The sequence below is a fragment of the Mytilinidion resinicola genome, assembly GCF_010093595.1.
Source record: "Mytilinidion resinicola strain CBS 304.34 unplaced genomic scaffold BDZ99scaffold_13, whole genome shotgun sequence".
Classification (NCBI taxonomy): domain Eukaryota; kingdom Fungi; phylum Ascomycota; class Dothideomycetes; order Mytilinidiales; family Mytilinidiaceae; genus Mytilinidion; species Mytilinidion resinicola.
The window spans coordinates 991,303-1,018,180 of record NW_022985449.1 but is presented as its reverse complement, the minus strand read 5'-3'; the positions used below and the strand labels follow the sequence as shown (position 1 = coordinate 1,018,180).

The window sequence follows — 26,878 nt, the reverse complement described above, 5'->3', positions numbered from 1 at the left end:
TTCTGCAAGCAGCAAGCTGTGCACGCCAGCTGCGAGGTCTGCTCTGAAACGTAGGACAGCAGTCTCGACGCCTCGCTCGATACAGCCGCTGGTCCTGCATTTGATATGGCGCTTTGCAAGTTGAGAGTGCTTGGCATGCATGAGTGTCGGGTACCTCTCATATCCAGGCTGGAGTGCTTCACCATCTGGGTACTCTTCTACAAAGGTGCTCACCCATACATCCGTCTCCCTTTCCATAAACATGCAGAAGGCTCTGGCGTTTATTTGCAATCTACGAAAGGTGTTCCTGCCTTGGTGGCACAGTGGTATGCCTGAGGTCGTAGCACGAGTCATCCCCTGTGCACCAACTACCCCGTACTTTTCCGTCATGGTCTTTACATGCCAAGAAGCGTGGATCTGCAAACCCTCGATATATGTATTTACAGCTATTATTTCTTGTCAAAGTATTCGCCGATCATTGTAAACTCCTAGCAGAAGGCTTGAAGGCCCGTGATGGCTCTTCCGAGAATGAGAGCTGCGTGACTTGATCAGCTGTGCCCAACATCATGCAGTCCGGCTGAGACTCACCGTGAATGTCACTTTGGCCCTCGTACGTCTGGGTCACGAACAGGTTCGCGACGTGTCGGCCTATTCCGTACTCGTCACTGACAGCGTTGCCGCCAAAGACCTCTTGCAGTCTGCATGAAAGTTAGCCTATGAGCATGCAGCCTGTCGTGCCAACTCACATCCTCGCGTTGACCAAGGCCCTATCACAGTTCTGTCGCTTGATCATCGAGATCATTTCCGGGGCCGCTTTGCCTTCGTCCTTGAGCCTTCCAACTTGGGTTGCTGCAAGGATACCGTATGCAGCATCCGTGGAGGCGTCCGCAAGTTTCTTTTGGACAAGTTGGTACTTTGCGATTGGATTGCCCTTGAACTGTTTGCGATTGAGGGCATACTCTCTTGTTCTCGAGATGCTGTCTTCCAGCGCGCCCATCGTTCCCCATGCGATTCCGTACCTCGCGTTGTTCAGGCAGCTGAAGGGACCCCTCAGGCCCTCAACGTCAGGAAACATGTTCTCTTCCGGAACAGGACACTCATCCAGTTGGATCATGCCAGTTATTGATGCCCTCAGACCGTTCTTGTTCTTTATGGCTGGCGTCTCCAGTGTGCCGGGTGGACACTGACTCCTCTCAATCACGAAGCCACGGATCTTCCCCGTGGTTTCGAGCTTGGCCCACACAAGAAACAGATCGGAGATGGGAGAATTGGTGATCCATGTTTTGGCTCCAGAGAGTGAGTAGTATCCCTTCTTGGACGGGTGTGGCTTTGCGACTGTCTCCATCGATCCAGGATCCGACCCGTGATTTGGTTCTGTCAAACCGAAGCAGCCTAGCAGCTTCCCTTTAGCCATCCCAGGCAAGTATTTGTCCTTCAGTTCCTGGGTGCCGTGCTCCTCGATCCCGCCCATTACCAGGGAGCTCTGTACCGAGTATCCGGATCGGTAACCCGAGTCGACTCGCTCTACGGCTCGTGTGATCAAACCGGACGCCACACTGCTCACTCCGGCGCACCCGTATCCTTGTATTGTTGCACCAAGAAGCCCGAGCTCTCCCATTTCCTCGAGGATCTTCCGATCGAAATCTTCGTTTCGGTATGCCTCTGCAATATTGTCAGTGGAGTGCTTCAGGACGAGAGGCTGGGATTACGATACCTAGCAGCCTGGGAAGCATGCGTTCCTGACAATACGCCTCAGCAGTCTCCGCAATTGCCAGCTCATCTTCCGTAAACAAATTGCTCGCGCCAAGGGGATCTTTCCAATCAAACGCCGCTGGAGTATGAGCATATCGCCTTCCAACGACTGCAGGACGAGCAGGCCTGGTCAATTGGCGGACAGCCTGCCTGCAGACTGGCTTGAACATGCTGGCGTGTTGGTGGTAGTATACAGAGTAAAGAGGGTGAGGAAATGGTAAATGCGCGTCATTGAATCATGGCAGTCAGCGAAGAGATATGTACCCCACGATCGACGGACGGGCCGCCATTGACCTGGACCGCGGTCCGATGCTCATTGGCTTTTTCTGGCCCGAACTTCGCCGCCAAAGGCCGCTGGGGGAGCAGAATTTACAGAATCTACGTTCTGGGGGCCGCGGTTCATGGAACAAGGGTACCAGAGACTAGTATCTCTATTCCTCGTGTAAAAAGTGAGACTTGTGACTTGACTGTGTGAAGTGGAACGAATGCCAAGACATATAGGGCTGTAACCCGGTGACATCGCGTCGAACGCGGAGATGACGCGAGTGAGGCGCTCTTCCTTCTTCAACTCCACCACCTCTGCCTGGGTGACAATTCGCCCTCCACGACGCGTACTTTGCTTTTCTATTTCCTCTCATATCAAGCGCGGTAGTCCATCCCCCTCTACTCGCAAATTCCTCCGGTAGTTGCTCAAGATGGGTATCAAGTCGCTCTTCCAGGTCATCAGCGAAAATGCCCCCGATGCTATCAAAACCGGCGAGATCAAGAACCAATTCGGCCGCAAGGTCGCGATAGTAAGCTCTTCATGTATATACGATCTATGGGCTCAAGATACTGATTCTTCCAGGACGCGTGGGTGCCCTCTCTGCTTCTCTTACCATCCGCGACTAAACCCCACCAGATCCATGAGCATCTACAGCTTCCTCATCGCGGTCCGCTCCGATGGCCAACAGCTCATGAACGAGACCGGCGAGACCACCTCCCACTTGATGGGCATGTTCTACCGAACCCTGCGCATGGTCGACAACGGTATCAAGCCACTCTACGTCTTCGACGGCGCCCCACCCAAGCTGAAATCCGGCGAGTTGGCCAAGCGATTCCAGCGCAAATCCGAGGCACAAGCATCGCATGAAGAGGCCAAGGAGACCGGTACAGCTGAGGACGTGGAGAAGTTCTCGCGGCGGACCGTGAGGGTCACGAGGGAGCACAATGCAGAGTGCCAGAAGCTGCTGAAGCTGATGGGTATCCCCTACATTGTGGCGCCCACCGAGGCAGAAGCACAGTGCGCGACGCTTGCGAGGGGTGGCAAGGTGTATGCGGCTGCTTCGGAGGATATGGATACACTCACGTTCGATTCGCCGGTGCTGCTGCGACATCTTACGTTTAGCGAGCAGCGGAAGGAACCAATTCTAGAGATCCATCTTGACAAGGTGTTGGAGGGACTAGAGATGGACAGGACACAGGTATGATACATGTGCGTGAAATGTGGTTCAGGTTTAGTGTGCTGACTACTCCGTCATCCACAGTTCATCGATCTCTGCATCCTTCTTGGCTGCGACTACCTCGACCCCATCAAAGGCATTGGCCCCACTACCGCTCTCAAGCTCATCCGCGAACACAAGAATCTCGAAGGCGTCGTCGCTGCAATCGAAAAGTCTACGAAATACACCATCCCCGAAGACTGGCCCTATGCCGACGCTCGCCTCCTCTTCCTCGAACCTGATGTCCGCCCCGCTGACGACCCCGAATGCGACTTTAAGTGGGAGGCGCCCGACCTTCCCGGTCTTCTCAAGTTCCTTGTTGAGGAGAAGGGTTTTAGTGAAGACAGAGTGAAGAACGGTGCCGCAAAACTCACGAAGAACCTCAAGACCGCACAACAGAGCCGACTCGAGGGCTTCTTCAAGCCAGTGGCAAAGACTGAAGAGCAGCAAGCTAGTCTGAAGCGCAAGAATGAAGCTAAAATCGAGGAGAAGAAAAAGAAGCAGAAGCAAGCGGCCAAGGAGAAGAAGGCCACCAAGTCCAAGCCTAGGCAGGTTGCTTGATCGAGGCCAAAGTCCTGCTCAGCGGCATGGAGTGGACTATTGTAGATGTTTCTGCCGTGCTAGTGGATGGCTTCATGATCTGCGGGCGGTCTAGGGGAGGCGTTTCTGAAGCCTTCGGTTGCTGGCTAGCGACTTTCAATTTAAATCTCGGTTTCGGCGTTCATCAGGCAGGGCATCATGGCATCATGGCATGGGAACTTATGATCAGTTTCTGACGCAGATGAAAACCACGGGGGTGCCACATGACAGGCGATCTCTCCTTCGCCAGGGAAGAGCGAAGCACGGCAAGTATCTTATCCTACAGAGTATGCCATCTGGCGAGAATATCAAATCACAAAAGAATCTTGTTCTGAATTCCACCGTGCTCTGTGTGTGTTTGCATGTTAGATTTGACTACTCACGCTTAGCACGCGCATATTTAGGCCACGTTGTAGTCGTGTGCGTCTTGTTGTCAGCATATTGATCTTCTCGAGCTTCGGGAGCTTTCGATGCCTTTAACCACAGCCTGAATCACTACGTGACAGATTGAAGCACTCATGGAGCACTCACTCCAGGCAGCTACAAAGGTACCATCGTCAATGTCTGAACGGAACCTTAAGAGGCTAGCGTCGGTCTATTAGGCTTAGCTCGCAAATTCGGAGGTCATGTCAAGGAACTACCCTCCATCGTCGCCTTACCAAAGATCACCATCGACGCTCGTTTGTATACAGGCTAGGTCCGGAGACCGGTGAGCAGCATTAGGCCTAATCATGTTCTCAACCTTCCGCATCAAGTTCGGACGACCCCATGTTGTATTTTCAGCCCCCACAGCCTGACCCCCTTTCTCCTTATAGCACAGTCTTGCTCTCTTTCCAGGCCTATGGCTTCTGCGCAACACATACACCAGACCGAATTCCTAAGGATCACTTACGTGGTGCACGTCTAAGTGAGCCTCTGGTTCAGATACCCTTTGTGCGCAAGTCCGGTTCCGATCTTTCATTCCTTGTCAATTCAGATACATTTCTCAACTTTCCTCTCCACCACCTCAAGTCGTTACAATCCAATCATTCTGAAATCAGTAAAGACGATGCTCTTCTCTCACTGATACAATCATAGCTCTTTTTCAGCACGTTGATAGAGTTCTTTCGAGGGAAAGTCGTGCCCAAGGAGTTCCGAAAGGTCTTAGAAGATGGCAGCGAGGTGCTTACCACAAAGCAGCTCCGCCACATGATGGCATGTTGGCCAGAGTACCAATATGATTCCGACGACGCTACAAAAGAGGAGGCCCATAAGATGGCTGTCGAGACCAGTGGACAGCTCCTCGCCCGTTCTTTGTTTGCTTGCGAGCGGTTCGGAAAGGTCAAGTCAAACGACGACCGGCTACATCGTGTCCTTTTCTCGGTCAAAGTTCTGATATGCACTATTACTCTTTTAGCGCGCAACTATTCTCCGGAGTCGAATATGGCGCTGGACGCAGTTTTGACTAGAGCCTGTTTCAAACACCCTCCGGACGGCTCACCGGAATCTACCTTCTTACTATGGGACTCTATGATCGAGAATCGGTGGTGGTAAGTGGCCTTAAATTATGATCCCGGCTTGAGTGCAAGCGCTTATGCAACCTTCTCAAGCCCTCAACAAGTCTACTACATGCTCCAAACCCAACCGGCGACCAGCGTATGTCACATCGCTCATACAAAACGACCAGAGTGGCATGGAGAACGTCATTCATGCGATAAACACGATTATTGCGTTGCACACCAAATCGACTGAGAAACTTTCGAGCCTACGCATGATCACAGTTTTAGATCAGACGATCCTGGATGCTGTCTTGCACTGAAGGATAATGAAGTAGCTCTCCTTGAAAAACAAATGATGGAATTACTCGACAAGGGCAAGATCCCGTTGGTATCCTGCGTTAGAAAACCGAACAACTGTCTACGACTAGACGTCATCGAAGCCAGGCAAGGAGTAGACTACACCGCAATCACTCATGTAGGTATTTCTCCCCTCATTCAGCTGCTATCACAGTGCCTTGACAGAAACCTGGGCACACTCGCTCACCACTGTTCGAGGTGCTTCAGCACATTTAAAATCTTTCGATAATATTTAAAAGCCTTGAGAGCTTGAACCAGAGAGCTTTCGTGCGCTTACAGTCGGCCTATTTGGCCTTTGTTTGTGCTTCAGCACATCATCGTAATTCTGGAGGAGACCAGAGGACGACGTGCCGAAACTTGTGTCCAAGTATTGTACTAACCAATGAGTACTAGGTATGGGCCGATGGACTTGGAAACGCCAAAAACAATCAATTACCGGCCTGCCGACTTCAAAAAGTGCTTGCTGCTATACGCCTCGTCGAGAAAAAGGACACTGAGAACGCGAAATACTTTAAGGGGTTCCGTCGTCGTAAATTCGCAAAGAAAAGGCAGCGTACCATGTTCTAGATGGACATTTTCTGTGTCCCGAAAGGGCCGAAGAGCGAAAGGCATCGGACGCTTGAGCAGAGAGCTATTTCGCTCATGGCAGCAACTTACGTGGGAGCCAAATACGTCTTGGTTCTAGACTCTGAGTTGCAGAGCATACCTTGCAAGAAACCGATAGGCGTACCTTTGGTGCCCTTGCTTCTCCGTCAAGTTTGTGGTATGACTTTAGCGACGGCGTGCTCCCTCACAACGAAATCGACTCCTTCGGCTCTCCAACCGCTGCAGTAAGCTGTGCTGGGCCAGTCAAATGGCATCAGTGATGGGTGCCATTAAAGCTACCATTTGTCGGGAACTTCACATTCCATTTGTCCGAGACTATTTCAATACAGGAGTATCGATTCATTACGGTATGGAACAGTTTCTTAGGTCGATCAACTACCAAGCCAAAGGACGTCCATGTTGTTCTAGCAAAGTAGGTACATCCAGAACAGTTGTTGGGAGCTCATGCCTGATTAGTTCACTAGTCTGCTCGGATTCAGCGCGGTTAAAATATCAGAACTATCGTCAAAGGTGCAATCAACCGAAGAAGATGAAGAATTTGTTGATCGCCGGGGTAGATCTGAAAGGATGAAAGCAATGCTTTTAGCACAAGATCGCTTTCCTCTGGAGCTTTTTAGTATTTCTCAAGCCGAGCCTTCCACTCGGCCTCGCCATCTTTCATGAATTCCAAATGCGTCAACCAGACGACAAATTACGGGCCTCAACACCAGGATGGTAGAAATAGACGGTGAAATATTGAGGGTCGACTCTCATTGCGGTCCTTACGGCTTCTTTGTAACCCTACCGTCTAACGCATCATTGCGTACATTTTGTATCAATGTCGCAGCAACACCCGAAGAGCCGCACATATACATTACACTAGACGTCCCCCAGAATGATATGTCGGGAGATTTTTACCTCCACCTTAATCTGCACAAGGAAGCTCATTCCCTCATTCAAGACACCTACGGTACCGGAGCATGTTTTGCAGTGCTCAGAAGGCAAAGTTACGAGGTAGAAGTGCGTTTTGAATCAGCCTTACGATTCTGCCACTGCTGGGAGAACCATCCAGAGGATGAACAGTCAGACATGTTCCTTCCCGTGGAAGCAGAGACGGCGCAACATAGGATATCGATAAGCCTTCGTAAGTCCCCATCCCTTCTAAATGTGGAGTCCTCCTGCTGATCAGCCTAGATCCCCGATCCGTGTATAAACCCTCAACGCAGCGCCCAGCCGATCTCTTTGATTTCTTTCCCAAGAGCCGACTATCCTTGAAAGTCACACTCCCTATTATTGTAGCGTTGTGGTTTGCTAGTGCTGGAATATGCATCGTAGGTCATATCAAATTCGGCTTCAGCTTCTTCGCCTTCACCTGGGTCATCATCCTCTTCTTCCCTTTCCTAACCATGACCTACATCATGTACTTGACGAAATCCAGTTGGCTCATGAGCTACACAACCGGCAACGTGGCCTGGTACGTCAAAGTAGCTTGGTCCCGCTGGTCACCGACGGTCTACAATGTGCGCATCTGGTCGAGATGGGTCTGGATACATTGCAAACCGGGCGTTATCTGGATCAGGGGATTGAAACCTCGACGTGACATCTTCAAGTTCAGCAAGAAGGCTTCGGGGTCTACTACGGAATTGATGAGCAAGGATCACCAAGGTCATGTGAAAGATGAGGATGTGACTGGGGTCAATGCGTCAAACTATGATGCTTTCAAAGATATGGAGAATATAACATACAAGATGCTGGATGAGGATTACGCGCGGGTTCTTTGTGCTATGGATAGGCAGATGTGGTGGGCGGACGGCCATACTGAATGATTCGTGGGTCTCAGAATGCCAAAGGCTCCAATCTGAAAGAGTAGGTCTTGGCGAATCTGAAAGTGTCGAGCGCAGAGGAAGAGGAACCTGAGGTGAGTTTATATCGCTATAAAACTTTAGCGAGGGGCTAAGCAAACGCTACTGACATAGCGTCACGTGATGAAAATGATTCAGCATCTTGGCGTTCTGGTTCTCAGCGTCCAAATATCGCATCGACTACTTCCTGAGCAAAACAATCATCCTGGTGCGAAAGAGCCTTTCCCAGTGACGGAAAGATAGAACAAACTAGCTATGGCACCAAGAATGCTTTTCATTTTAAGATTCTATTTTCCGCCCCCGTAAGCCCTGATTTCGGAAACACGCACCGTGTCATTGCGCGCCTACAGGGTCCTCAGCGCTTCCCCATCAGTGGTGCGGGAAAGCTCCAGATCGACATATCCAGCGTTTTCTAGCCTTCTGATCCAACGAACTCCCCGTTTCCTGCATTTCTAGCGGCTATCGCTATGCCCGCGCTCTCTATCCACCCCGATCTTTTTCTGTCTTCCCGCCCCCTTTTAGTTTTCATTTCTGCAGCCCTGAAACTAGAGCATGCGGCGCGGATTGCGGCGTAGCAATCGTTGTTGGGGAGGATAAGAGAATTGGCTCCTGCTCGTGTGATGGCTCTGGGACTATTTTGCAAGGAACCGCCCTGGAGTCGCACGTGTTTCAGAATCCGAGTTTGGAACTGGATATCCATTCCCCGGGAGCCTTTTGGAATTTTTTGAGGTTCGCGGAGACGCTAGTCGTACATGTCTAGGTTATCGAGGTCGTCGTATGGGGATGGAAGGGAAGAGGTGCAGGTGGGAGGGAGGCCGTGGAGCATTGGGTCGGAGTCGCTAGGCCATTATCAGGAGCAGCATTTGGAGGTGCCGGAGGACCAGGGATCGCATCGCCAGCTTCATGATTCTCATGTCTCGGAGGTGTCAGGGGTCTCTCGGAGTAGCGCTTTCATCGAGATCCATAACGCAACCCAGGTGGAGGACAAGGAAGAGACGGATTCAACGATGGAGGGAGGGCCGCCCAGGTTGATCAGGGCAAAGACGACAGTCGTCGATCGGGTACTGACGGATTGGTGGTGGTGGGAGCTTTTCAGCTGGCTGGTCTCCTTCTTTGCTACCGCTGCAATCCTCGTCGTCTTGTTACTTCGCAGCGAACAACCTTTGCCGCATTGGCCTCTCGGACTTAGCATCAACGCCTACATTTCTATTCTTGCTGCCATAGCAAAAGCAGCCTTGATTCTTCCGGTATCAGAAGCGATCGGTCAGCTCAAGTGGGTTTGGTTCAAGAAGGAGTCGAAATTAATGGACTTTTTCACGTTTGATAGTGCTAGTAGAGGCCCATGGGGCTCTCTGATGCTCATTTGGACCACGAAGTGCAAGTACGTATCTGTCGCATTATCTTTCCTGGATAATTGTCACACTCCAATACAACTAGTGACTAATCATTAGTTTCAGACACCTAGCAACATTAGGAGCAGTCATCACCATCCTCGCCCTAGCTTTCGAAACCATGTTTCAACAGATAGTTGCGTATCCAGAGAGAGCTGTCATCGTTGGGAATTCCTCGGTCGCCGTTGCTAGAAGCTTCCACGTCCAACCCCGTTGGGGCGGGTCGATTCACGACGCTCCTTCGTTGATAAGCGATCCACAGACGAGCATGTTTATCAGTACTGCTATTTACTCCAACTCTAACGACACTTTCACTCCACCTCCGTCAAATTGTCCCTCTGGTAACTGCTCCTGGCCAACCTATTCTTCCCTAGCAGTGTGCAACCAATGCAAGGACGTCACCAATCTGCTCTATTACCAATGTCGGAACTATACCATAGTAGACTATGTTGCTGATAATGCATCGAATACTAACAAAGCGTGTGGTTGGCTACTAAACAATACTTTGATGGTCGGGAAAGACGATTTGGGTTCTATAGAGGAGCATAGCTATCACTATCTGTCCATGTTAGCAGTCTCTATGCCATCGGATCCTTCATCGGATAAGAAATGGAACTCCACTCTCTTCCAGGATGTTGCATACCCGCTTCTCGACCTATACGTAGCGTTCATTCCTGGAGGACCAGAGGCAGCCAAAAGAAACGATACTCCGGTTATGCTTGAGTGTCTCATGAGTTGGTGTGTCCAGTCGTATCAAGGCATTCACGAAGGCGGTGTTCTGAACGAAACGCGTGTTAGCACATACCTAGATCCAACGACAACGAGGGTCTCAGAGGCAGACATGCTGGCCGGGAAGCAGCCTGTCACCCTCTCTCCATCAGACGTGAACGGCACATTTACCGTCTCGAACTCAACAACCGAAGCCGTCAGACAACAGCTTGCGTTCGGCGGCACCGCAGGTTTAACGCCGACCGACTTTTCCGATCATGAAGGGGAATTTGAGACTTATGGGAACGGTCTATTTAACTTCGTTTTTCAGCCTCCCTACGATATCGTCCCTTATTTGGACAATATTGCTGCGGCTATGACGAATAGCGTAAGGAGAAAGGACAACGGGACAGAATTAGTAAGGGGCAGTGCCTGGGCTCCTCAGACATTTGTTCAAATCAGGTGGATTTGGATCTTGCTTCCTGCCCTTCTGCTTATTTTCAGCTTTGTATTCTTGGTAGGGACGATCGTGAAAAGCACGAGACAGAATGTTGCAGTGTGGAAGACATCCGCCTTGGCGATCCTCCTTCACGGGTTATCAGGAGATGCGCGCCACATGCTGGACCCAGAAACGCCTGCCAGTGAGGTCGAGGCGACCGCTCAGAGGGTTCAAGTAGTTCTCTCTTCTGAAAAGGATGCGTCCAAGCTAGTTCTTGTCTAAGGCTCGTGAAGAGGAGATTGAGTTGTAGAGGGATTCATAGAAAGCGGTGTCCTGTTTAGTAAAGTTGGAACCTATCGCAATAGTTAGGAAGTGGTGACCAGTGGGTTGGAAAGCACTTGAAGGACAAAATGACTGCTGAACGTAACCCCTGGATAGAAAATACCTGACCAAGGCTACCTGTGGCAATGATAGCCGCATATACTGTTCCATTTGACCAGTACCTACCTGCTATTGAGCAGACCCCTATCGTATATCTGGCCGAGCCCAAAGGCTAATTACGCAAGAAGGAGGTGAGTTTAAACGAGTTCAATCAAAAGAGAGCGCCCGATTCGAGACGTATGTCAGCTACGTCGATCTGGTGGAGATGCGGGGGGCATGAGGTTGCGTGTGAGGCTCCTTCATGGCGAACGCTCTCAGACGTGCGAGGTACTCGGTCCCTATCCCATCTTCTGGGTTCAAGTAGTAGACCGTGCGGAGGCGTCCCTCTAATTTGGAAGGTAGTCAAAAAAAGGCGAAACGATGTTTGAAGCAATAATGCCACTCCCTCCGGCTTTTCATCCAGAGTGGGAACCGCTGGACGTATCTTTGCCGAAGGCTCCGTGTCTTCACTTGCCATAACAAGTGGGCAGTAACCACGTCGGCTCGCCAACACGAACGGAGATGCCTGGAGGCTGAAACAGAAGCTCCTTTCTTCATGCACTTAGCCGAGACTAATCAGGGTTGGACTAGTGTCTGGACTCTGAGCTTGATGAGACATCGGGACCCCTTGAACGTTTCGCGTCCACCTTCGCACTTGACGGCTGCACTAGAAATGCGGGATGGCTCAGAAGTCGCATCACATCTGCTTCTGTACGCTCCGAAAAAGAAAATAATTTTACATTTCATCTTTCGGCGACTAAACTGAAAAAGCCTAACTCCCACGCAAGATTGAACCAGGGGAAAGGCATTGCTCCGTCCTGTGCTAAGCTTCGCGCTGGAGGAAGATAAGATTTATGCGACATGATGTAGTCCAGAAACGTTCCAAGAAAGAAGCATTACATCTTAGCACCTACCACCTCCACCAATCCTCTTCAGCTCGTGAATCAATCCTCCCCTGTCAGTCCCGTTTCCTCAGTATCTCTTGGTCGGTGAACGCAAGCCTCTACGCAATGAACTCGCGTACTGTGAACTTCCTGGGTCGGCCAAAACGGCCGCCTTTACCTTGACCGAAGCGCTGACCACCTTTGCCACCTTGTCCCTTTCCACCAGCGACGTTGCCTCCAGCAGTGGCCGTGGCCGTGGCCGTGGTCTTAGCTGCTGCCACACTGCTTGTCGCTGTATTTCCACCATTGCCTGCGTTGCCAGCATTGCCAGCGTTTCCAGCATTGCCAGCGTTTCCGGCGTTGCCACCGTTACCAGTATTTCCATTGTCTGCCCCATCAGCTACTGTGAACCGTACACAGTCGTCTTGAGCACCACGTTGAGCCACAGGCATGAGCACAGGCTGGTGATTGCTGGCCGAGGTCATAGAGCAGACACGGTAAGCTCCCGCTGGGAGGCCGCCAGACAAGGTGGCACTTAGAAGACCGTTCCCATTGCCAGCATCGTTGATGCCCTTGAAGAATGCAAACACGGTTGGGTCGGGAGGCGTAGTAGTCTCTATATCTCCTTGCAGGTCCTGGACGGTGATGTGAGTGTGTCCGATAACCGCGCCATTGCTGCCGATTTGTTGAGGCGCTGCGTAGTATGTGTTGTCGGGGTTTGTAAATGTGCCAGCATTGAGATTCGTAACCTGGACGGAAAAGGTGATATTTTTGTTTGCTGCAACAGTGTCGTTGAAAGTTGGTGAGACGAAAGCTGCCGAAATCATCTTGTTCTTCGCTGGAATGTCGCCCATTGCTGGTCGTCCATTAGTCTATAGATCTCTTCAAGAGATTTGAAGAATTTAACATACGAATGGGGTTACATGAGCCTGTCTGGGTTTGCAAGCCGTTGGTTATATCCTTGCCCTCACAGAAGTCGATGAAGTTGTTGTTTGAACTACATAGGTTAGTCGGATACTTGGCTACGGTGTAAACGCAACGTACGTCAGGGAAGCCGCTTGGCCGGGCTCCGCATCAGCGAGACCATTGTCCGTCTTTTGAATCACGTCTGGATTCAACGTAAGGGAGCCAGTTGCAGAAGCAGCGTTACCGCCTCCATTCTGTTTGTTGTTGACTGCCGATTGGGCGTTGACCAGCCCGGCTGCTAGAGCCAACATAGGAATAACGGTAGTGAATCGCATGATGGTGTAAGGTGACGGAGACGAGCGATGGCTGTGAAAGTATGCACAAGTAAAAGAAAGAATACCGTCTTGCGGAGATTATAATTGGGGCAAAAACAGACACGCTCAACGTGATCTGGAAAAGAAGGTAGAAGGACAAAAAGGAACGTAAGCCCCAAGAAGAGATCTTCGGATGAAAGGCAGTGAAGGCAGTGGATGGAGAGTGGATTAAGGCGGCCATGGCAGCAGTCTTTAAGTCCTTGGCGACGTTCGAAAGCAGCCCCAGGAATAATGCTCCTCGGCGTCCTTGAAACCCGATGAAGGCGTCCCTGTCTCACGAGGGCCCGCGAGGGGTACTATAGCAGCCGCAAGCGTCGACGGAGGCCATCTGGGCCGCGCCCATGAGGCTGCCGGGCAAGCACCGCGCGAGGCATTGAGGTGTCGGTGGAAACAGTCTTGAAGCCCATCCTGAGACCGACGTGGTTTCGTGCCTTATGTCATCCACGCTTCTTGCCGCGGGGCTAGCCGGAAGGGGTGATCCTCGACAGCTAGGACAACAACCTTAATTTCCTCTGGCTTTCATCCGTCTCAAGGACACTGCGTCCCCCATTTTGAGGCGTCGTCCATGCAACAGGCGGTAACGGGCCGGGAGCTGTGGCTCGAACAATGTCATCGCGAATGCTGTTGGCTGGGGAGCCGGAGGAGCTCTGACCCGTGGTGCTGTAACTACCACTTCCCCTCCCCTTCAAACCGCCATCGCACCTATCGTTTCTGCCTGAGCTTCTAGCCTGAATCGCTTGTTCCCTCGCGATGCTACTTGACAAATTCAGCTAAGGGCGGAACCGTATTCCGAGTCTGAGGCAAACAGAGCCGCCGCCGCTCCCCCTTCCTCCTGGCTGGCCTGCTGGTCATCTCTCTGCTTCATTCGATTCGGAAACTGTGATGGAGAATCAACTGCAACCTACGGCCGCATGCGCCTCTGTTTTGTACTTCTCGCAAGCTTCATCCTCCATCCTTCGTGCTACAACTTCGAAGCATCCTTACAATACCTCTTGCCTTTGCTCTTGACGCCGTACCCTCCGTTTACGCGCCTTTCCTTCCTGCAACTTGAATGAGGAAGAGTCTGGCGTGAAGATCTGCACTGGACGTGCACCAAACCTGAATATGGTTTAACGTCAAGATCTGCTGGTCCAATCTTATCCACCAGATTCATGCACTACCGCCGAGTTTTGGAATCATGTCAAAAGAGCGAAGTAGAAGCGAAAGAACTCGGCTCGCGTTGACGATTGAAACTAAATCACCACTACCAAGAGAATTGGCGTCGGCACGCAATGGCCGTCTCAACTGAATGTTCTGTCTTTGTGTCGGTCTATACACTGCGCAGCAGACATGATATAGCAAATCGGTCCCTACTCAAAAGAGATCCGCCTCTGACCTTCCAACGTAGGGATAACATCTCGACCTCTTTTCTTTTCAAGCAATCACTCGACCTTCCATGACTCGCACGGCGCTTCCGATCAAGCTGATGGTATCAATGCCTTGAGATTCGGCCATGGCCACCTCAATCCCGATCTCACTCCGACGACCCATTTCGACGCCTTGAGTCATCTCATACTTCAGTGTTGTACCGGCCTTTCCTTCCTTCAAGGAGAGATATCCTGCCAAAGCACTGGTTGCGCTGCCCGTAGCAGGGTCCTCCAACAGACCTTCGATCATCCTCGTGCGCAGCTTAATCACTCCGCCCTCCGAACTGCCGAGCTGGACATAAAAGTACCAGCCTACGAATGTCTCATTCCAATTCTGGTCAAGGTCTGTGAACTCGATGGATGAGCTGGTTGTCGACACTGCTCCCAATGCCTTCTCGTCCGCGAGCTCTACAAGTACGAAGGTCATTCCCTTGACAATGGATACTACAGGAGAACTCTCTTTCAGGCTAGTCGTGCCAGACTCCTCTGCTGTTTTGAGGCCTGGCTGGAACTGACCGAGAGATTCTCGACTGCACGTTCGCTGATGGATGTTGACATTGTGCGGTATGGAAGCTTTCGCCGTCTTGTCCGGGATGTTGTATTGAAGATCAATCTTGCCGGCTTTAACATTAAAAACGGCCTTGATGATTTCGTCGCCCGTATGCGCTCCTGATTCAGCTATCTCCGAGAGCGCGTGATAAGCAGTACCAATGGTCGGATGTCCTGCGAAAGGCAGCTCTTTGTCGGTCATAAATATGTCGACTGTCCACTCGTACGCCTCGCCACTGCGCTCATGCAAGAACGTCGATTCCGACAGATTGAATTCTGCTGCAATCGATTGCTTCTGCTTTTGAGTCAGAGTAGCAGATTTTGGAACTTTGATTATCGCCAAAGGATTCCCTTCGTACCGGGTCTTGGTGAAGACGTCCACCGTGACAAATTCGTATGCCATCGCGCTTGTCCTTTCGTGAGCATATGGTGCAAGGTTGCGATCCTACAGTTCCGGGAAACAGTGGACTGCTTGATGGTCTCTAGCAGCGTTGTTGTTCGGCCGTTTCACGGTCTGGAAGATTTGTGTGTTCGTGGAAGGCTAACCCAAGTTTGTAAGCGTAGATTAATAAACCACCAATCCTCCACATCCTCACATCCTTTACATCCTTTACCTCCTCTACTTCCTTTAAAGCCTGCGCGTCCAACATTTAATTTCCATCCGTATCATGACGCGCCATCGCAACCAGGCCCCGCCTCCACGCCTGTGGATTCGAGTGGGAGCCGGACGACAGGTTTGCGTGGCCCTAAGATTCCGTCACTCCTAATTATCAATAGTACCGAATGTCACACTCGTGAATATTGGTCATTTCGGGAGATTCGCCAGCCCCTTCGATGAGTAGTTATGGACCCTTGGGATGTGATAGGAACTGGCCAATGAGGGGACATTTCTCGAGGGTGAGGCTGGTGCTGACGGAGAAAAGCAGAAGGGGGCTTATTGGTTGTGGTGCCACTGTGCGTGAACGCCACGGTGACGATCCACGCGGAAGCCTCGCGGCCGGGCAGATCAATCGTGGCACTCGGACGGGAAGATTGCTTTTGTGCCACTAGACGCAAACCTCAGGGAGGACGTAAATATAGGAGTCTGGATGGCTGGGTTGTCTACTTTCGTGAGGTCAACCGTCGGACGGGCTGATCGTCTAGTAACACATGATTACTATCTATCTGGCCTCCGGCTTCACCTATTGCTCAACTCGGCGGGGTCGATTCCGGTATCCTAATTATCTCTGCATCCAGCCGTCCTCGCACACGTCAAGACTTCAGAGCTCAACGCTTTTGTTGTTCTCTGAGCATGTTCTGTGCTGGCTTCATCCCAGTACGCCCCATGCGGCCCTGCCCCCTATCTTTTCCCACGCGTCTGGGAGGGCAGTCCCAATCAATACCATGATATACTCTGGAATATCTCCACATTTGCATGGCTGACACGGGCGTCCCGGCTCGATAGCCGACTGCTCCGCCTGGGCCACGGGTAGGCCTCCGGACAAGATTCGGTTCGCAGCGACTCAGCATGCTGACGCTGCAGCACGCCGCCCTTGTCTTTCACAAAAGTCTGTTTGGTGATGACCGTCACTTCGACTTGCACGTGTCTGTGGGTTTGCGGAGAGGGGCGGGGAACACGACACGAACAGGTCCGACGATATACACAACAGCCCTGCCAGGCGGTGCTAGGCCCTACAAAGGAGGAGATGAGCCAGACGCCGCCGTGGCTTCTCCGTGGGATAATGGCGTCGGTTCAGTTCCGAGAGGGCTGCGCGTGGTGGCTGAAACCCATCGTCGTGGGAGCAGTCCGGCGGCCTGGCTGAATTATCGAAAAGCCCCGATAAACCTGACCAGGGGGGGGCGCTGATTGGGCGGGCCGAATCAATTTTGGTTCTTCACGCTGTGCATTTGCACGTTTGAAGCCAGGGACGCACGGCGTCATGTAGCACTTAAATGGCGCCCGGCGCCGACTCGATAGGGCATTTGTTACTCTGCACGTGGGAGAGAGACCGGCCCACGAGGCAACCCGTGTGGATTTTAGGCGTGGTGCACCGCGGGCTGCTGGGCTGAGCAATAACGGCATGCTATATTGTGGCTGTCGATGGTGGAAGTGGCCGCCGCCGCCTCCTCCTCCGACTTCGTGGGATCCGCACTGCAGCTGAAGCCGAGGACGCAGAGAAGGGATGCCCTCGTGCCCTTGACGGCGAACAGAGAGGCACAGCAGGCCTCGCTGGTGGCATGCCGACAGGCCTCAAGGAGGGTGCGGGCCCGCTGCACCGCGCCCTTTGCAGGAGTCGTTCACAGCGTCCTAGCCACTCCGGCGGGCTCGGAGGATCAGAAGCGCAAGCAGCGCGGCCAGAGGGCCAGAGGATTGTGAAGCTAAGGCGGGTGCCGCCGCCAGGAGAGGGCGAAGAGCGTGGGCCAGCATCCGTGTGGTCCTCTTCCCCGGGATCGCCATCCCAGTCGCAACGTGCATAGTGCCTTTTCACGGCTTGGCGCGTCTCTAGACGGCTTGAGCGCCCCTGGTGGAGTTCCGGCCGATCGACACCCCAAAAATCCTCTCCTCCCTCGCACACCACTCAACACCATCCCTCGCGCGCCCTCTGCTCCCTCTGCGTATAACTACTCCCTCCTTTGTGCCTCTCGACCGTGCTGCCGTCCGTCCTTCGTTTGTTGCCCGGGACGCACTTCGCCGTGACCCGGCCGCCTCCCATTCTTTCAACGCCCGCCCACCACCTACTGTTTGCTACGACGCCCGTCGCCTGCGTGCAGCCTCCTCGACGCGCCATTGCATATCGACTCCTGTGCCGCCTCGAGGGTTATGTCAGGGCGTCTAGACTCCTCCGCCTCCCTTGCCTGCAGAGTCGGCCACCCCGCCCTTTAGGCCTTCTGCACCCCACCACCCCACGTTCCCTCGTCGACCGCAAGCCAGTCTCGTGTCTGCGACCTTTCGATTCCTATCGAGTATATATGCGCTCGCTGCCAGCGTCGGTTTCTTGCATCGGATTTCGTACCCGTTTTCAAACAGTAACTTGAACCTGACTGTTCCGAGACACCGATCAAAACATAAACACCGCCCACCATCTTCCCCCCACTAACATATCTACGCCCGCCATTGAGCACCCAGAAACTGCCAGAACGGCCAGCCAGGACGGTTTCTGCTGATTTGCTCCACCATGGCGTCGCAGATCCACTCTCGGAACGTCTCCGAGGAGAGCAACGGTTCTGCATCTTCGTACCAGGACGTCCTAGAGCACCTGCTCCAGTACCCCGGCAACTATGAGATCCCTCTCCGCACCATGTACACCATCAACTCCGCAGGACGACCCCAACCAGCTGCAAGATCTCGTGCACAGACGCCCACCACGTCCAAGGGAGAGGATCGCTCTCCTATCTCGGAGGGTGAATACCCGAATCATGAATTCACCGCCTCGCTCATGAACCAAATCTCCAAACTGCCCTCGCAGCCGTGCTCGCTGCCTCCAACCTTCATCGTCTCTTTCGTCTCAAAGTGCTTCCCACCCTTCCTGGGCGAAGCTGAGTTTTCACAATCTCTTGCAGCTCTCGACTACATCCGCGACTTGGAGACTCGTCGGCACAAGGAGTATGCAGCCGCGCTCCGTCGTCTGACCGTGCTGCCTAACACTGTGGGGACTGAGGCCGACGATTTCTCGGAGCGCTTACCAGGTGTGGGAAGATGGGTCGCCAACGCTGAGGCGAAGAACAACAAGGCGGATATGTACTACGCTCAACTCTGGATCGGCCTTCGCCGATGGGTATGTGCTGGCACTTGACTCGGCTTTGAACCAACTCAGTTACTGACGATTTAGATCATGATTAATGAGATGTCCGCAGACCCATTCAGCAAGCACAACAGTGTGGCTATGCTAAACACCCTATACCCGCCTCCTCATCCTGGTCTCAACCCACAGCTAGTCAAGGGTTTGACGCCTGAGAGTTACAAGCAGCAGCGCGACGGCTTCTTCAAATACATAACCGCTGTCGGGAAGCGTGGTAGCTCTTCGCTCCAGAACCTACGGGATCAGGGCAAGTTGGATGGAGAGGAGGACGGCTACCACCAAGTTGCGATTAGTGTGGACAAATACCTCGGTGTTGCGAAACAGATCATCGACGACTGCTGCAATGTCTTGAGCATCGAGCAGTTGGATCCAGTGCAAGAGGCACCCAATCGCAAGGGAAAGAAGACGGATTCGGGGGTGAGTTTTGGCTCAAGCAGACGTCCCAGTACCAGTGCCGGAAAGGAGACCCCACTAGCGATAGCCTCGGCCGCAACTCCACACAAATCTTCGCAAAAAGGTCTTACCACTCTCGAGAAGATCTCTCGCGAGTTCAAGAGGATACGTGTTAAGACTAGGCCTGATGTTGAAGAGATTGTGAAGCCCCAAAAGGTTTCACCCCTCTTCGATATCACGGACAACGACAACAGGAAGCCCAAACCGAAGATCAAGAAGATGAAATCGATGGGATCTCTTCAGACCCTCAAGAAGAACAACATGAGCGCAACCTCGCTGATTGGAAGAAGAAAGGCCAGTGCTACCGAGGATTTCGATGAGGAAGAGATGCGACGAGCTCGAATGCACTACAACGCCAGAAGCAAGACCCTAAGGGGCTGACGAATGTCGGAGGACCTGGATGATACCCTGGGATGTCCCATGACGTTGCTTGGAAGATCTTTGAACGAAAATGAGGAAGATCATGACTTTCACGGCAATCAGGTACGGTAAACGATTTCTTTTCTTGGTGTTCTGTGCGAGCAATCTGCCCAAACACCCCACAAAATTACGGAACGGCACTGAAGCGATGGATCATGTTCTGGTACACCTTTTCTGCCTTGGTCTCTCTACCGGCACGAGCTCATGTTCATGCTTTATTTTGCGCTGGTATGATTTTCTTTGAATCACTGGATTCAACCTATGCTTTCCAGGCGTACCGGAGGCGACTCTCACGAGCTGGAAAAATCCCTTTTTCTTTCTTCGCTGTACTCTTTTGTTCGCATAGGTCGGCCGTCCTCTTGGACAGCATACCCCTTTCTTTCCATCTTGTGCATAGCTTCGGCGGGGGTCTTTTTCATGTTGGCGGTTCTTGGCGCTACGGCCTGGATGAGCATAACTATGGGCGTACTAGCTTCTCGGGCTTTCCATCATCAGTGTGGAGGACAAATGAAGGGAGCATGATTGCATACTTTGGGATGAAGGCTGAGATTGGAATGAGCGGTCTGTCTGACCTTATGAGTTGGTACGAGGTGGGCTCGCTGCAAGCCTTCATGCGCGTCATGCGAGCAAAGATTCCGTAGGAATCAATTAAACTCGATACACTGCTATCTACGTTTCATGCTTGCTCTTGGTGAATGGTGATCCTTCCGATAGTATAGACATGCCCACCTCCGCGAGTGAGTTTCATAGTAGTCGAAGTCTCGTGACACCGTAACCGCCTGCCCGCCGTCGACTTTACGCGACGTGGCGGCACCCCTCCATCTTCCAATTCCTTTCACGCAGTCAATACCACTACATCCATCAACTGAAGGTCACCACCAAGGCCCCCGTCGCCCCCCTCCCCTGCACCCACATTTCTTATTTCACGTTCTGTGCCTGAAGCTAGCGAGCGAGCCACACCTGTGCACGAGGATCGTCGCAGGCGCTACCTGGGATCTGCATAACTGCGCGAGGATCTGCGAGGGCTTTATTTGCTTTTTTACGAGTGCGTTTTTTCTTTGTGGAATATTCGTATTGTCGATCTGGTACGTTCTTAGTGCTAAGTGCTCCAATTGCTTACTCTGATGACTGCTAATGCTACTCATGAAGTGCTTATTCCTACCTCCTGCTGAGGCTATTTCCGGAGCCTCTTCTGGGCCTTGTTCAAGGCAAGGAGCATAGCTATAGACAGCCTTAGACGCTGGTACTCCTCTTTAGTACTTTAGTAATGGTTTTGGCGTAAAGCTCGCATCTAGCGGTGAAGAGAGCCATTCCCCTGCTTTGATGCAGAGTCAGAGTGTGGAAAACATTCGCGGTGTCGATCTTACTTTGAAACGAAAGCGTGAGCAGGGGCCAGAACTGGTTGAGGCTCGAGGAGATGGGACGAAGGGGATGAGGGTGAGGGATTTTGGCATGACCGTGGAGGAGCAGGATGAGGATATGATCACGGCGAAAGAGAAGGCAGACGAAAGAAGGCATTGGGATGTAGAAGGGGATTCGAGGTTCGACCCACCGCCTTCTGGGCAAGAGCTGTGTAATTCGAAGGACATGGAGGGGCCGGCATTGGATAGACGGAGGGGACGGAACGTCGACACTACCACTACTTTTGGGAGAACGATCTCTTCTTCAACCCAAACAGCCACAACAGTTCTACCTAAAGTCGAGTCGAATACCTCGACGAGACTCGGTTCTATTCCCATATCTACGAACCCCAAATCGACCTCAGTATTCACATCCGCGCCCACGAACACAAACACATCCACGACCTCCAACGCCCCCGTTGACACCTCCCAACCCATCACCCGCGCCGCTCTGCCTACCCGCAAAATATTCGACGCATGGAACTCATCCTCCACCGGCCACCAGCGCGCCGAGAACCACCTCGGCGGCAGCACCGACTGGCGACAATCCCGCCAAAGGAAACTCAGCTCGCAGTTCACCAGCGGCATGAGCCGCTGCCGCCGCATCGCCGACAGTGTCGGCGCCGGAAACTCGAGTTTCGGCAAAGACGGGCGAGAACCCAACGGCGGGTGGGAAGCTGGCGCCAGCGGCCTAAGTGGTGCAGGACAAACGGACGTGAAGAGCTGGCTCACTCGCGAACGAACGGCCGACGGGAAGACGAACTCCCAGGCGGCTGGTTAGAACAAAGACGGGGATGATACCAACGGGCAAACAAAAGAAGAAGACCCAAGCACCGACAAACCTCAGCTCCCCCAAATCTTCGCCTCCCTAACCTTCTATGTAAACGGCTCCACCGCGCCCCTCGTCTCTAACCACAAACTCAAGCGCCTCCTCGCCTCCCACGGCGCCACCCTCGCGCAGGGGCTCGCCCGGCGCTCCGTCACGCACGTCGTGCTGGGGACCGAGAACGCACGCGGCGGTGTCGGTGGTGGGCTTGCGGCGACGAAGATCCAGAAGGAGGTCACGCGGACAGGGGGCAAGGCGGTGCGCTTCGTAGGCGCAGAGTGGGTGCTCGAGAGCATCAAGGTAGGGAAGCGGCTGCCGGAGTCGCGGTTTGGGGGATTGAAGCTGGCGCCCGAGAGGCAGGGGAGTGTGCTGGAGGCTTTTAGGGTGAGAGAGGGTAGGTAAGCGCATGACGATTAGATGAGGTTATGAGGGATGAGGGATGATTACGGCACGCTTTGGTAGGTTTATTGGATAGAGATGGCTCACGAAGATGATGTTGATATGGAAGAGGCGTAGGATGGTGAGGCGAAAGGGATTACGACATTTTGCGTTTATGTCTTTCGGACTTGCTGTTGCTACTACCCTGATGTTCTATACTCTGTACAATTGAGACACTCGCTGTTTATCGAACCAACAGCTCCGCAACATCAGAAGCAGCGGCGCTAAAGAACATGCATAGTCAGGTGGCTGTGGATGCCTACAGCGTCTGTATCCCAGTACACGATTCCACAAGATCAAGAGCACTGCAAAGCGAGGCTGCACAAGAAGCCCGTCGGGTCTGAGGGTACACGTGAAGTTGCATGGTAGGTTGAAGGCTCATAATTGACCTTTAAATATCCGTATAACTACCATACGAAGCCTAGGAACCGTTTTTTTTCACTACAAGCGATCGAAAAGACAGACGCAGGACTCTAAGCTAAACTTGAAAGTTAAAACAAGTGCCTAGCGACAAAAGCGGAGACAGAAAGGAATCACACTAGACGTCCATGCCCATGAAAATCCAGGAATCACTGGTAATCTCGTCCCCATTGGTCCAGCCGTCGAGCGTCGTCAGGCTGAACCCAACCCAGCCAAGGTCCCTCGAAAGAGCGCTCATGGCGTGGGATTCGGTGTGTCGGTCCAGGCAGACGACGAGCTGGGAGCATTCGAACGAAGGGATGTCGCAGAGTTCGAGGAGGGCCATCAAGCTGCGGTCCAAAATTAGTTTTCGAGATCCCCTGAGATCGGAAAAAGGGAGCTCGTGGACTTACCCAGGCTTGAGATCGTTTCCAACGACCTGATTGTCGAAGAAAACGAACATAGCTCTCTCCCCGTCCTTCTCCGCCACAAACCCTCGAAACCGGATGCCCCCAACGTAGTCGAACATTTCCACCCACTCGGTTACCAGCCCTTGGCTCCCGCCAAAGCCATCCATTTCAGGTGACGGCAGACCACGCGTCCGGTACGCATAGCGCGCGTGGGCGTTGGGATCGGAGCCAAAGTTGCTGGTAGTAGTGGTGATGTTGTTGTAGTTTTGCACACCCGCCACAAGCGAGTCCTGAACGGCCGCGTTCCCCTCACCCAGGAAAACAGCCTTCAGTGTCTCGCAGAAGAGTCTCTCACACTCCTCCGTGATGGTGTATGCAGCCCCCCCTCTGCGCGCCCTGCCACTGCGACTCCCGTTGTTCGAAGCGGGGCGCTTGGTGGCGTGACTGTTGTAGGCGGCGAGGGGGGGACTCTGCGGTGGTGATGGCATTCCCTAGGGTATTGTCAGTTTGCGCTGTCTGCATACTGTGTTGTGTTTCGGCATTGGGGGAGTACTCACCGAGCTCACCTCAGGAACGCCAATCGACCCCGCCAGCCCCCGTAGTGGAGTAGTGGTATCCTTGAAGCGCGGTAGTGGCGGCGTCGACGACGTAGCAGCTGGCGCGGATGTTGGAGTGGGTGTTGTCTTCGTAATTCATGGCGGCGGCGTGAGAATTACTACTACTATTACTAGAGTAGGGTTTGGAAGTATGTTTCGCCATTGGTTAGGTTTGCCACGGTTGCGCTTGAAGGGGACTTCTGGGGTGTCCGGTGTGTCTAATGACGGTGACTTTGAAAGCCGATGGATAGCGGGCTGAGAGTTGAGGATGTTGGGAAGCGTTGGTAGTGTTCAGGAGGAGCGGCTGTGGTGGTTAGGTCGGAGAAGGTTGGAAAGAAGGTGAGGTTAAAAGTGGAGTCCAGTGCGCTCGGCTTTCTTTCGGTCCGCGTCCTTTGCCACCGGTTTACCAATCATGTCACTAGTTCTGACTCCATCTTCGAAATTTCTGATTCTTTTACATATTGAAAGCTCGACTGCCTGTCAACCTGCAACTTCGTCTTGAAACTCACGGATAGACAGCATGACCAGAGTCAGAGGATCGGGGAATTGGAACATCTTCCATTTAAGCCGACGACAAATCGGGCCGCAAAAATGAGTAGTAACGAATTTAAGGCATCCTACCCCTCAACCAAGGTCTACTTTCGAAGCATAGAGTCAGCCTCAATGCCAATCCCTTCTGTAAATCTATCATTAGTAGTCAAGCATCAAACCCATTTAACTCGTATACCTACGGGCGAGCACAAAGCCGTGTCCGATTTCTGATTGCATTTTCAATTCAAATTCCTATCTTCCCCCATCTCATCTGTTCTGTCAGCCATGTCAACCAACATGGCAAGCTTTCTTCTCATATCCTTAGTTCTACTACCATGCACATTCCTTGTTTGGAACATCCACACCTTCTCCATCAACTACTCCCGCGCCCGTAAAATCGGCCTCCCCATCATCATCCGCCCCTTCGACCAACTGAATCCAATATAGATCCTAGCCGGCCGCTTCCTCCTCCCCATCTTCGAGCGCGTTCCCTTCGACCCCGGAAACTTCACACGCTTTTGCCGCCACGGTTTCGAGATTGGCGATACATACCACTGGGTTGACGAGTTCGGCGACGCCTTCGTCACCGTGTCGCCCGCGAAGATATAGCTCTGTATCGCCGATCCAAACACGGTCTTAGATATTATAGTGCGCAGCCGGAAGGAGTTCGACAGGCCGATGGAGACGATGGGGATGCTGAATGTGCTCGGGAAGAACGTGAGCTCGGTGCAGGGCGCGGAGTGCCAGCGCCAGCGCAGAATCGTGACGATTCCGTTCAATGAGCAGAACAATCGGATTGCTTTTGATGAGGCGCTAAGACAGGGTGAGGGGATGATTGGGCATTGGATGTCGCGACCTGGGAATATTACGGAGGATGTGCTGGAGGACTGGAAGACTTTTACGTTGAATGTGCTCGCTGGTGCTGGATTTGGCAGATCGGCGCCTTTTGCTAGCTTTAACAAGCAGCAGAGAACTACGGATAATGGCTTCGCAAGGAACAATAGGGATGACCTATCGACGATATTGGATTACATTTTCCTGATCTTAGTGTTGGGTCCGAAATTGCTCACTGCCCCATGTATGCCCAGAGCCGCTTCTAGGATCGGATACGCCGTTGCAGATTTTAAGAAGTATGTCAGCAACATCGTATCTGAAGAAAAGAGTTTGATAAGGCAGGGAAAGTCGTCTGCTTCAAGCCTGGTCGCTTCCCTCATTCGAGCCTCCGAGCAGGCTGGCACCAAAGAGGGCACCAAAGCGGCGCTCTCCCAGAGTGAGATATTTGGGAATATATTCATCTTTCACTTTGCAGGGTACGACACGACCGCCTTGTCACTATCGACGGCTTTTGTGTTTCTTGCAGCGTGTCCTGATGTTAAAGACTGGATTTCGGAAGAGATCCGCCATGTCCTACCGAATGACGACAAATCGACTTAGAATTATGCAGAAGCCTTTCCAAGCTTGAAGCGCTGCGTAGCCGTATTGGTAATAACTTATTGTTCTTTTTTTGGTCGAAGCATGGTAGTACTGTTTGATTATTCTTTTGCACTTCTCTTGTTACGGGTTCTCTGCACATACTATTCTCCCAAATCTCTTCCAACCGTCTCCCCTCTTCTTTCCCCTAAACAGCTCCCCTTGTCTCCAGCTAATCAAATACTACCAGTACGAAACACTCCGCCTCTACAACCCGACCCTCGGCATCCTCAAAATGTCTACGCTCACCACCCCCACCACCCTCACAATCAACAACCTTCCCTACACGCTTCCCCTAGAAACAATCTTCGATGTCAACTCCATGGCCCTAGCAACGCACCCACGCTACTGGGGCGCCGACTCCCTCGCGTGGAACCCATAGCGCTGGATCAATTCCACGACAATTGAGACCGAGTCCCTCCTCGCACCTCCAAAAGTGACATTCCTCCCCTGGGCCGACGGCCCACGCGTGTGCCCAGGGAAGAAGTTCACGCAAGTCGAGTTGTGGGCCTGATGTGTGCGCTGTTTCGGGATCATCGGGTAGAGCCGGTGCCAGAGGTCGGAGAGAGCATGCAGAAGGCGCGGGAGCGGACGTTAGGGGTCGCAAGAGACCAAGAAATGTATTTGCTTATGCAGATGCGGAGGCCGGGAGACGCGAAGCTGAGGTGGGTGAGGCGGTGATCAGAGATGCTGATGACTACAGTAGGCTTCGTAATTCTGTATCTTTATCCCTCTGCAAGGACTTCAGGTTGCTGCTCTGGCAAGGTCCGCTTGATTTATTGGGATTCGAGGTGATAGCTGTTGAAAGTTTTCCAGTATAGTGTAGGACCTTGGCTGGAGCCTTTGGACGTGTACACAATATCAATACCCTGTAGGACTGGATCCTTCATCATCCCGAAGGATCTCTGGTCGCTGACCACAGCTGGTGAAACGAGCTAGGCCGTTAAAGCTGTTGGTCGCAAGGAGCAGGATTTGGGTCATCCATGGAGGTGTTTCTTGTCTCTTA

The 26,878-nt window shown here is 52.6% G+C and overlaps 14 protein-coding genes across 14 annotated transcripts; 10 read left to right on the top strand and 4 right to left on the bottom strand.

The window, feature by feature from the left end:
- Positions 1-148: 148 nt before the first annotated feature.
- BDZ99DRAFT_464822 (glutaryl-CoA dehydrogenase-like protein) lies at positions 149-1,971 on the bottom strand. Its single transcript, XM_033720415.1, has 4 exons — positions 1,694-1,971; positions 726-1,641; positions 568-677; positions 149-514 (listed from the first exon to the last, which is right to left on the bottom strand). Exons 1-4 carry the CDS (start codon positions 1,899-1,901, stop codon positions 468-470), a joined length of 1,281 nt encoding a protein of 426 aa, XP_033574891.1. The 5' UTR covers positions 1,902-1,971; the 3' UTR covers positions 149-467.
- Positions 1,972-2,299: 328 nt separating this feature from the next.
- Positions 2,300-4,024, top strand: BDZ99DRAFT_464820 (flap endonuclease 1). Its single transcript, XM_033720414.1, has 4 exons — positions 2,300-2,525; positions 2,579-2,583; positions 2,633-3,194; positions 3,258-4,024. Exons 1-4 carry the CDS (start codon positions 2,427-2,429, stop codon positions 3,771-3,773), a joined length of 1,182 nt encoding a protein of 393 aa, XP_033574890.1. The 5' UTR covers positions 2,300-2,426; the 3' UTR covers positions 3,774-4,024.
- Positions 4,025-4,754: 730 nt separating this feature from the next.
- BDZ99DRAFT_68932 (uncharacterized protein) lies at positions 4,755-5,641 on the top strand. The gene is made up of 2 exons (XM_033728827.1): positions 4,755-5,320; positions 5,381-5,641. Exons 1-2 carry the CDS (start codon positions 4,980-4,982, stop codon positions 5,520-5,522), a joined length of 483 nt encoding a protein of 160 aa, XP_033574889.1. The 5' UTR covers positions 4,755-4,979; the 3' UTR covers positions 5,523-5,641.
- A 1,302-nt stretch (positions 5,642-6,943) lies between these two features.
- BDZ99DRAFT_522531 (uncharacterized protein) lies at positions 6,944-8,037 on the top strand (the record flags this gene model as incomplete). Its single annotated transcript, XM_033725707.1, has 2 exons — positions 6,944-7,355; positions 7,406-8,037. The coding sequence occupies 2 exons, from the start codon at positions 6,944-6,946 to the stop codon at positions 8,035-8,037; spliced, it is 1,044 nt and encodes a 347-aa protein (XP_033574888.1).
- Positions 8,038-9,080: 1,043 nt separating this feature from the next.
- BDZ99DRAFT_522530 (uncharacterized protein) lies at positions 9,081-10,893 on the top strand (the record flags this gene model as incomplete). The annotated part of the gene is made up of 2 exons (XM_033725706.1): positions 9,081-9,454; positions 9,531-10,893. 2 exons carry the CDS (start codon positions 9,081-9,083, stop codon positions 10,891-10,893), a joined length of 1,737 nt encoding a protein of 578 aa, XP_033574887.1.
- Positions 10,894-11,669: 776 nt separating this feature from the next.
- BDZ99DRAFT_420569 (uncharacterized protein) lies at positions 11,670-13,573 on the bottom strand. Its single transcript, XM_033716923.1, has 3 exons — positions 12,960-13,573; positions 12,827-12,912; positions 11,670-12,771 (listed from the first exon to the last, which is right to left on the bottom strand). The coding sequence occupies exons 1-3, from the start codon at positions 13,154-13,156 to the stop codon at positions 12,035-12,037; spliced, it is 1,020 nt and encodes a 339-aa protein (XP_033574886.1). The 5' UTR covers positions 13,157-13,573; the 3' UTR covers positions 11,670-12,034.
- An 830-nt stretch (positions 13,574-14,403) lies between these two features.
- On the bottom strand, positions 14,404-15,963 carry BDZ99DRAFT_464816 (Diaminopimelate epimerase-like protein). Its single transcript, XM_033720413.1, has one exon. It carries the CDS (start codon positions 15,551-15,553, stop codon positions 14,609-14,611), a length of 945 nt encoding a protein of 314 aa, XP_033574885.1. The 5' UTR covers positions 15,554-15,963; the 3' UTR covers positions 14,404-14,608.
- Positions 15,964-18,305: 2,342 nt separating this feature from the next.
- BDZ99DRAFT_391355 (uncharacterized protein) lies at positions 18,306-19,763 on the top strand (the record flags this gene model as incomplete). Its single annotated transcript, XM_033715725.1, has 2 exons — positions 18,306-18,905; positions 18,960-19,763. The coding sequence occupies 2 exons, from the start codon at positions 18,306-18,308 to the stop codon at positions 19,761-19,763; spliced, it is 1,404 nt and encodes a 467-aa protein (XP_033574884.1).
- A 97-nt stretch (positions 19,764-19,860) lies between these two features.
- On the top strand, positions 19,861-20,475 carry BDZ99DRAFT_68862 (uncharacterized protein). Its single transcript, XM_033728826.1, has one exon. It carries the CDS (start codon positions 19,958-19,960, stop codon positions 20,441-20,443), a length of 486 nt encoding a protein of 161 aa, XP_033574883.1. The 5' UTR covers positions 19,861-19,957; the 3' UTR covers positions 20,444-20,475.
- Positions 20,476-21,656: 1,181 nt separating this feature from the next.
- Positions 21,657-22,358, top strand: BDZ99DRAFT_339472 (uncharacterized protein; the record flags this gene model as incomplete). Its single annotated transcript, XM_033714347.1, is given in 2 exon segments — positions 21,657-21,978; positions 21,991-22,358. Coding segments are annotated over 2 exon segments (690 nt in total), but the record flags the coding sequence as incomplete, so codon positions are not given.
- A 245-nt stretch (positions 22,359-22,603) lies between these two features.
- Positions 22,604-24,202, bottom strand: BDZ99DRAFT_464813 (uncharacterized protein). Its single transcript, XM_033720412.1, has 3 exons — positions 23,833-24,202; positions 23,279-23,766; positions 22,604-23,215 (listed from the first exon to the last, which is right to left on the bottom strand). The coding sequence occupies exons 2-3, from the start codon at positions 23,761-23,763 to the stop codon at positions 23,005-23,007; spliced, it is 696 nt and encodes a 231-aa protein (XP_033574881.1). The 5' UTR covers positions 23,764-23,766; positions 23,833-24,202; the 3' UTR covers positions 22,604-23,004.
- A 485-nt stretch (positions 24,203-24,687) lies between these two features.
- BDZ99DRAFT_522524 (uncharacterized protein) lies at positions 24,688-25,011 on the top strand (the record flags this gene model as incomplete). The annotated part of the gene is made up of 2 exons (XM_033725705.1): positions 24,688-24,793; positions 24,857-25,011. 2 exons carry the CDS (start codon positions 24,688-24,690, stop codon positions 25,009-25,011), a joined length of 261 nt encoding a protein of 86 aa, XP_033574880.1.
- A 78-nt stretch (positions 25,012-25,089) lies between these two features.
- Positions 25,090-26,254, top strand: BDZ99DRAFT_522523 (cytochrome P450; the record flags this gene model as incomplete). Its single annotated transcript, XM_033725704.1, has 2 exons — positions 25,090-25,806; positions 26,063-26,254. 2 exons carry the CDS (start codon positions 25,090-25,092, stop codon positions 26,252-26,254), a joined length of 909 nt encoding a protein of 302 aa, XP_033574879.1.
- Positions 26,174-26,704, top strand: BDZ99DRAFT_68778 (uncharacterized protein). Its single transcript, XM_033728825.1, has 2 exons — positions 26,174-26,227; positions 26,282-26,704. The coding sequence occupies exon 2, from the start codon at positions 26,386-26,388 to the stop codon at positions 26,551-26,553; it is 168 nt and encodes a 55-aa protein (XP_033574878.1). The 5' UTR covers positions 26,174-26,227; positions 26,282-26,385; the 3' UTR covers positions 26,554-26,704.
- Positions 26,705-26,878: the final 174 nt, after the last annotated feature.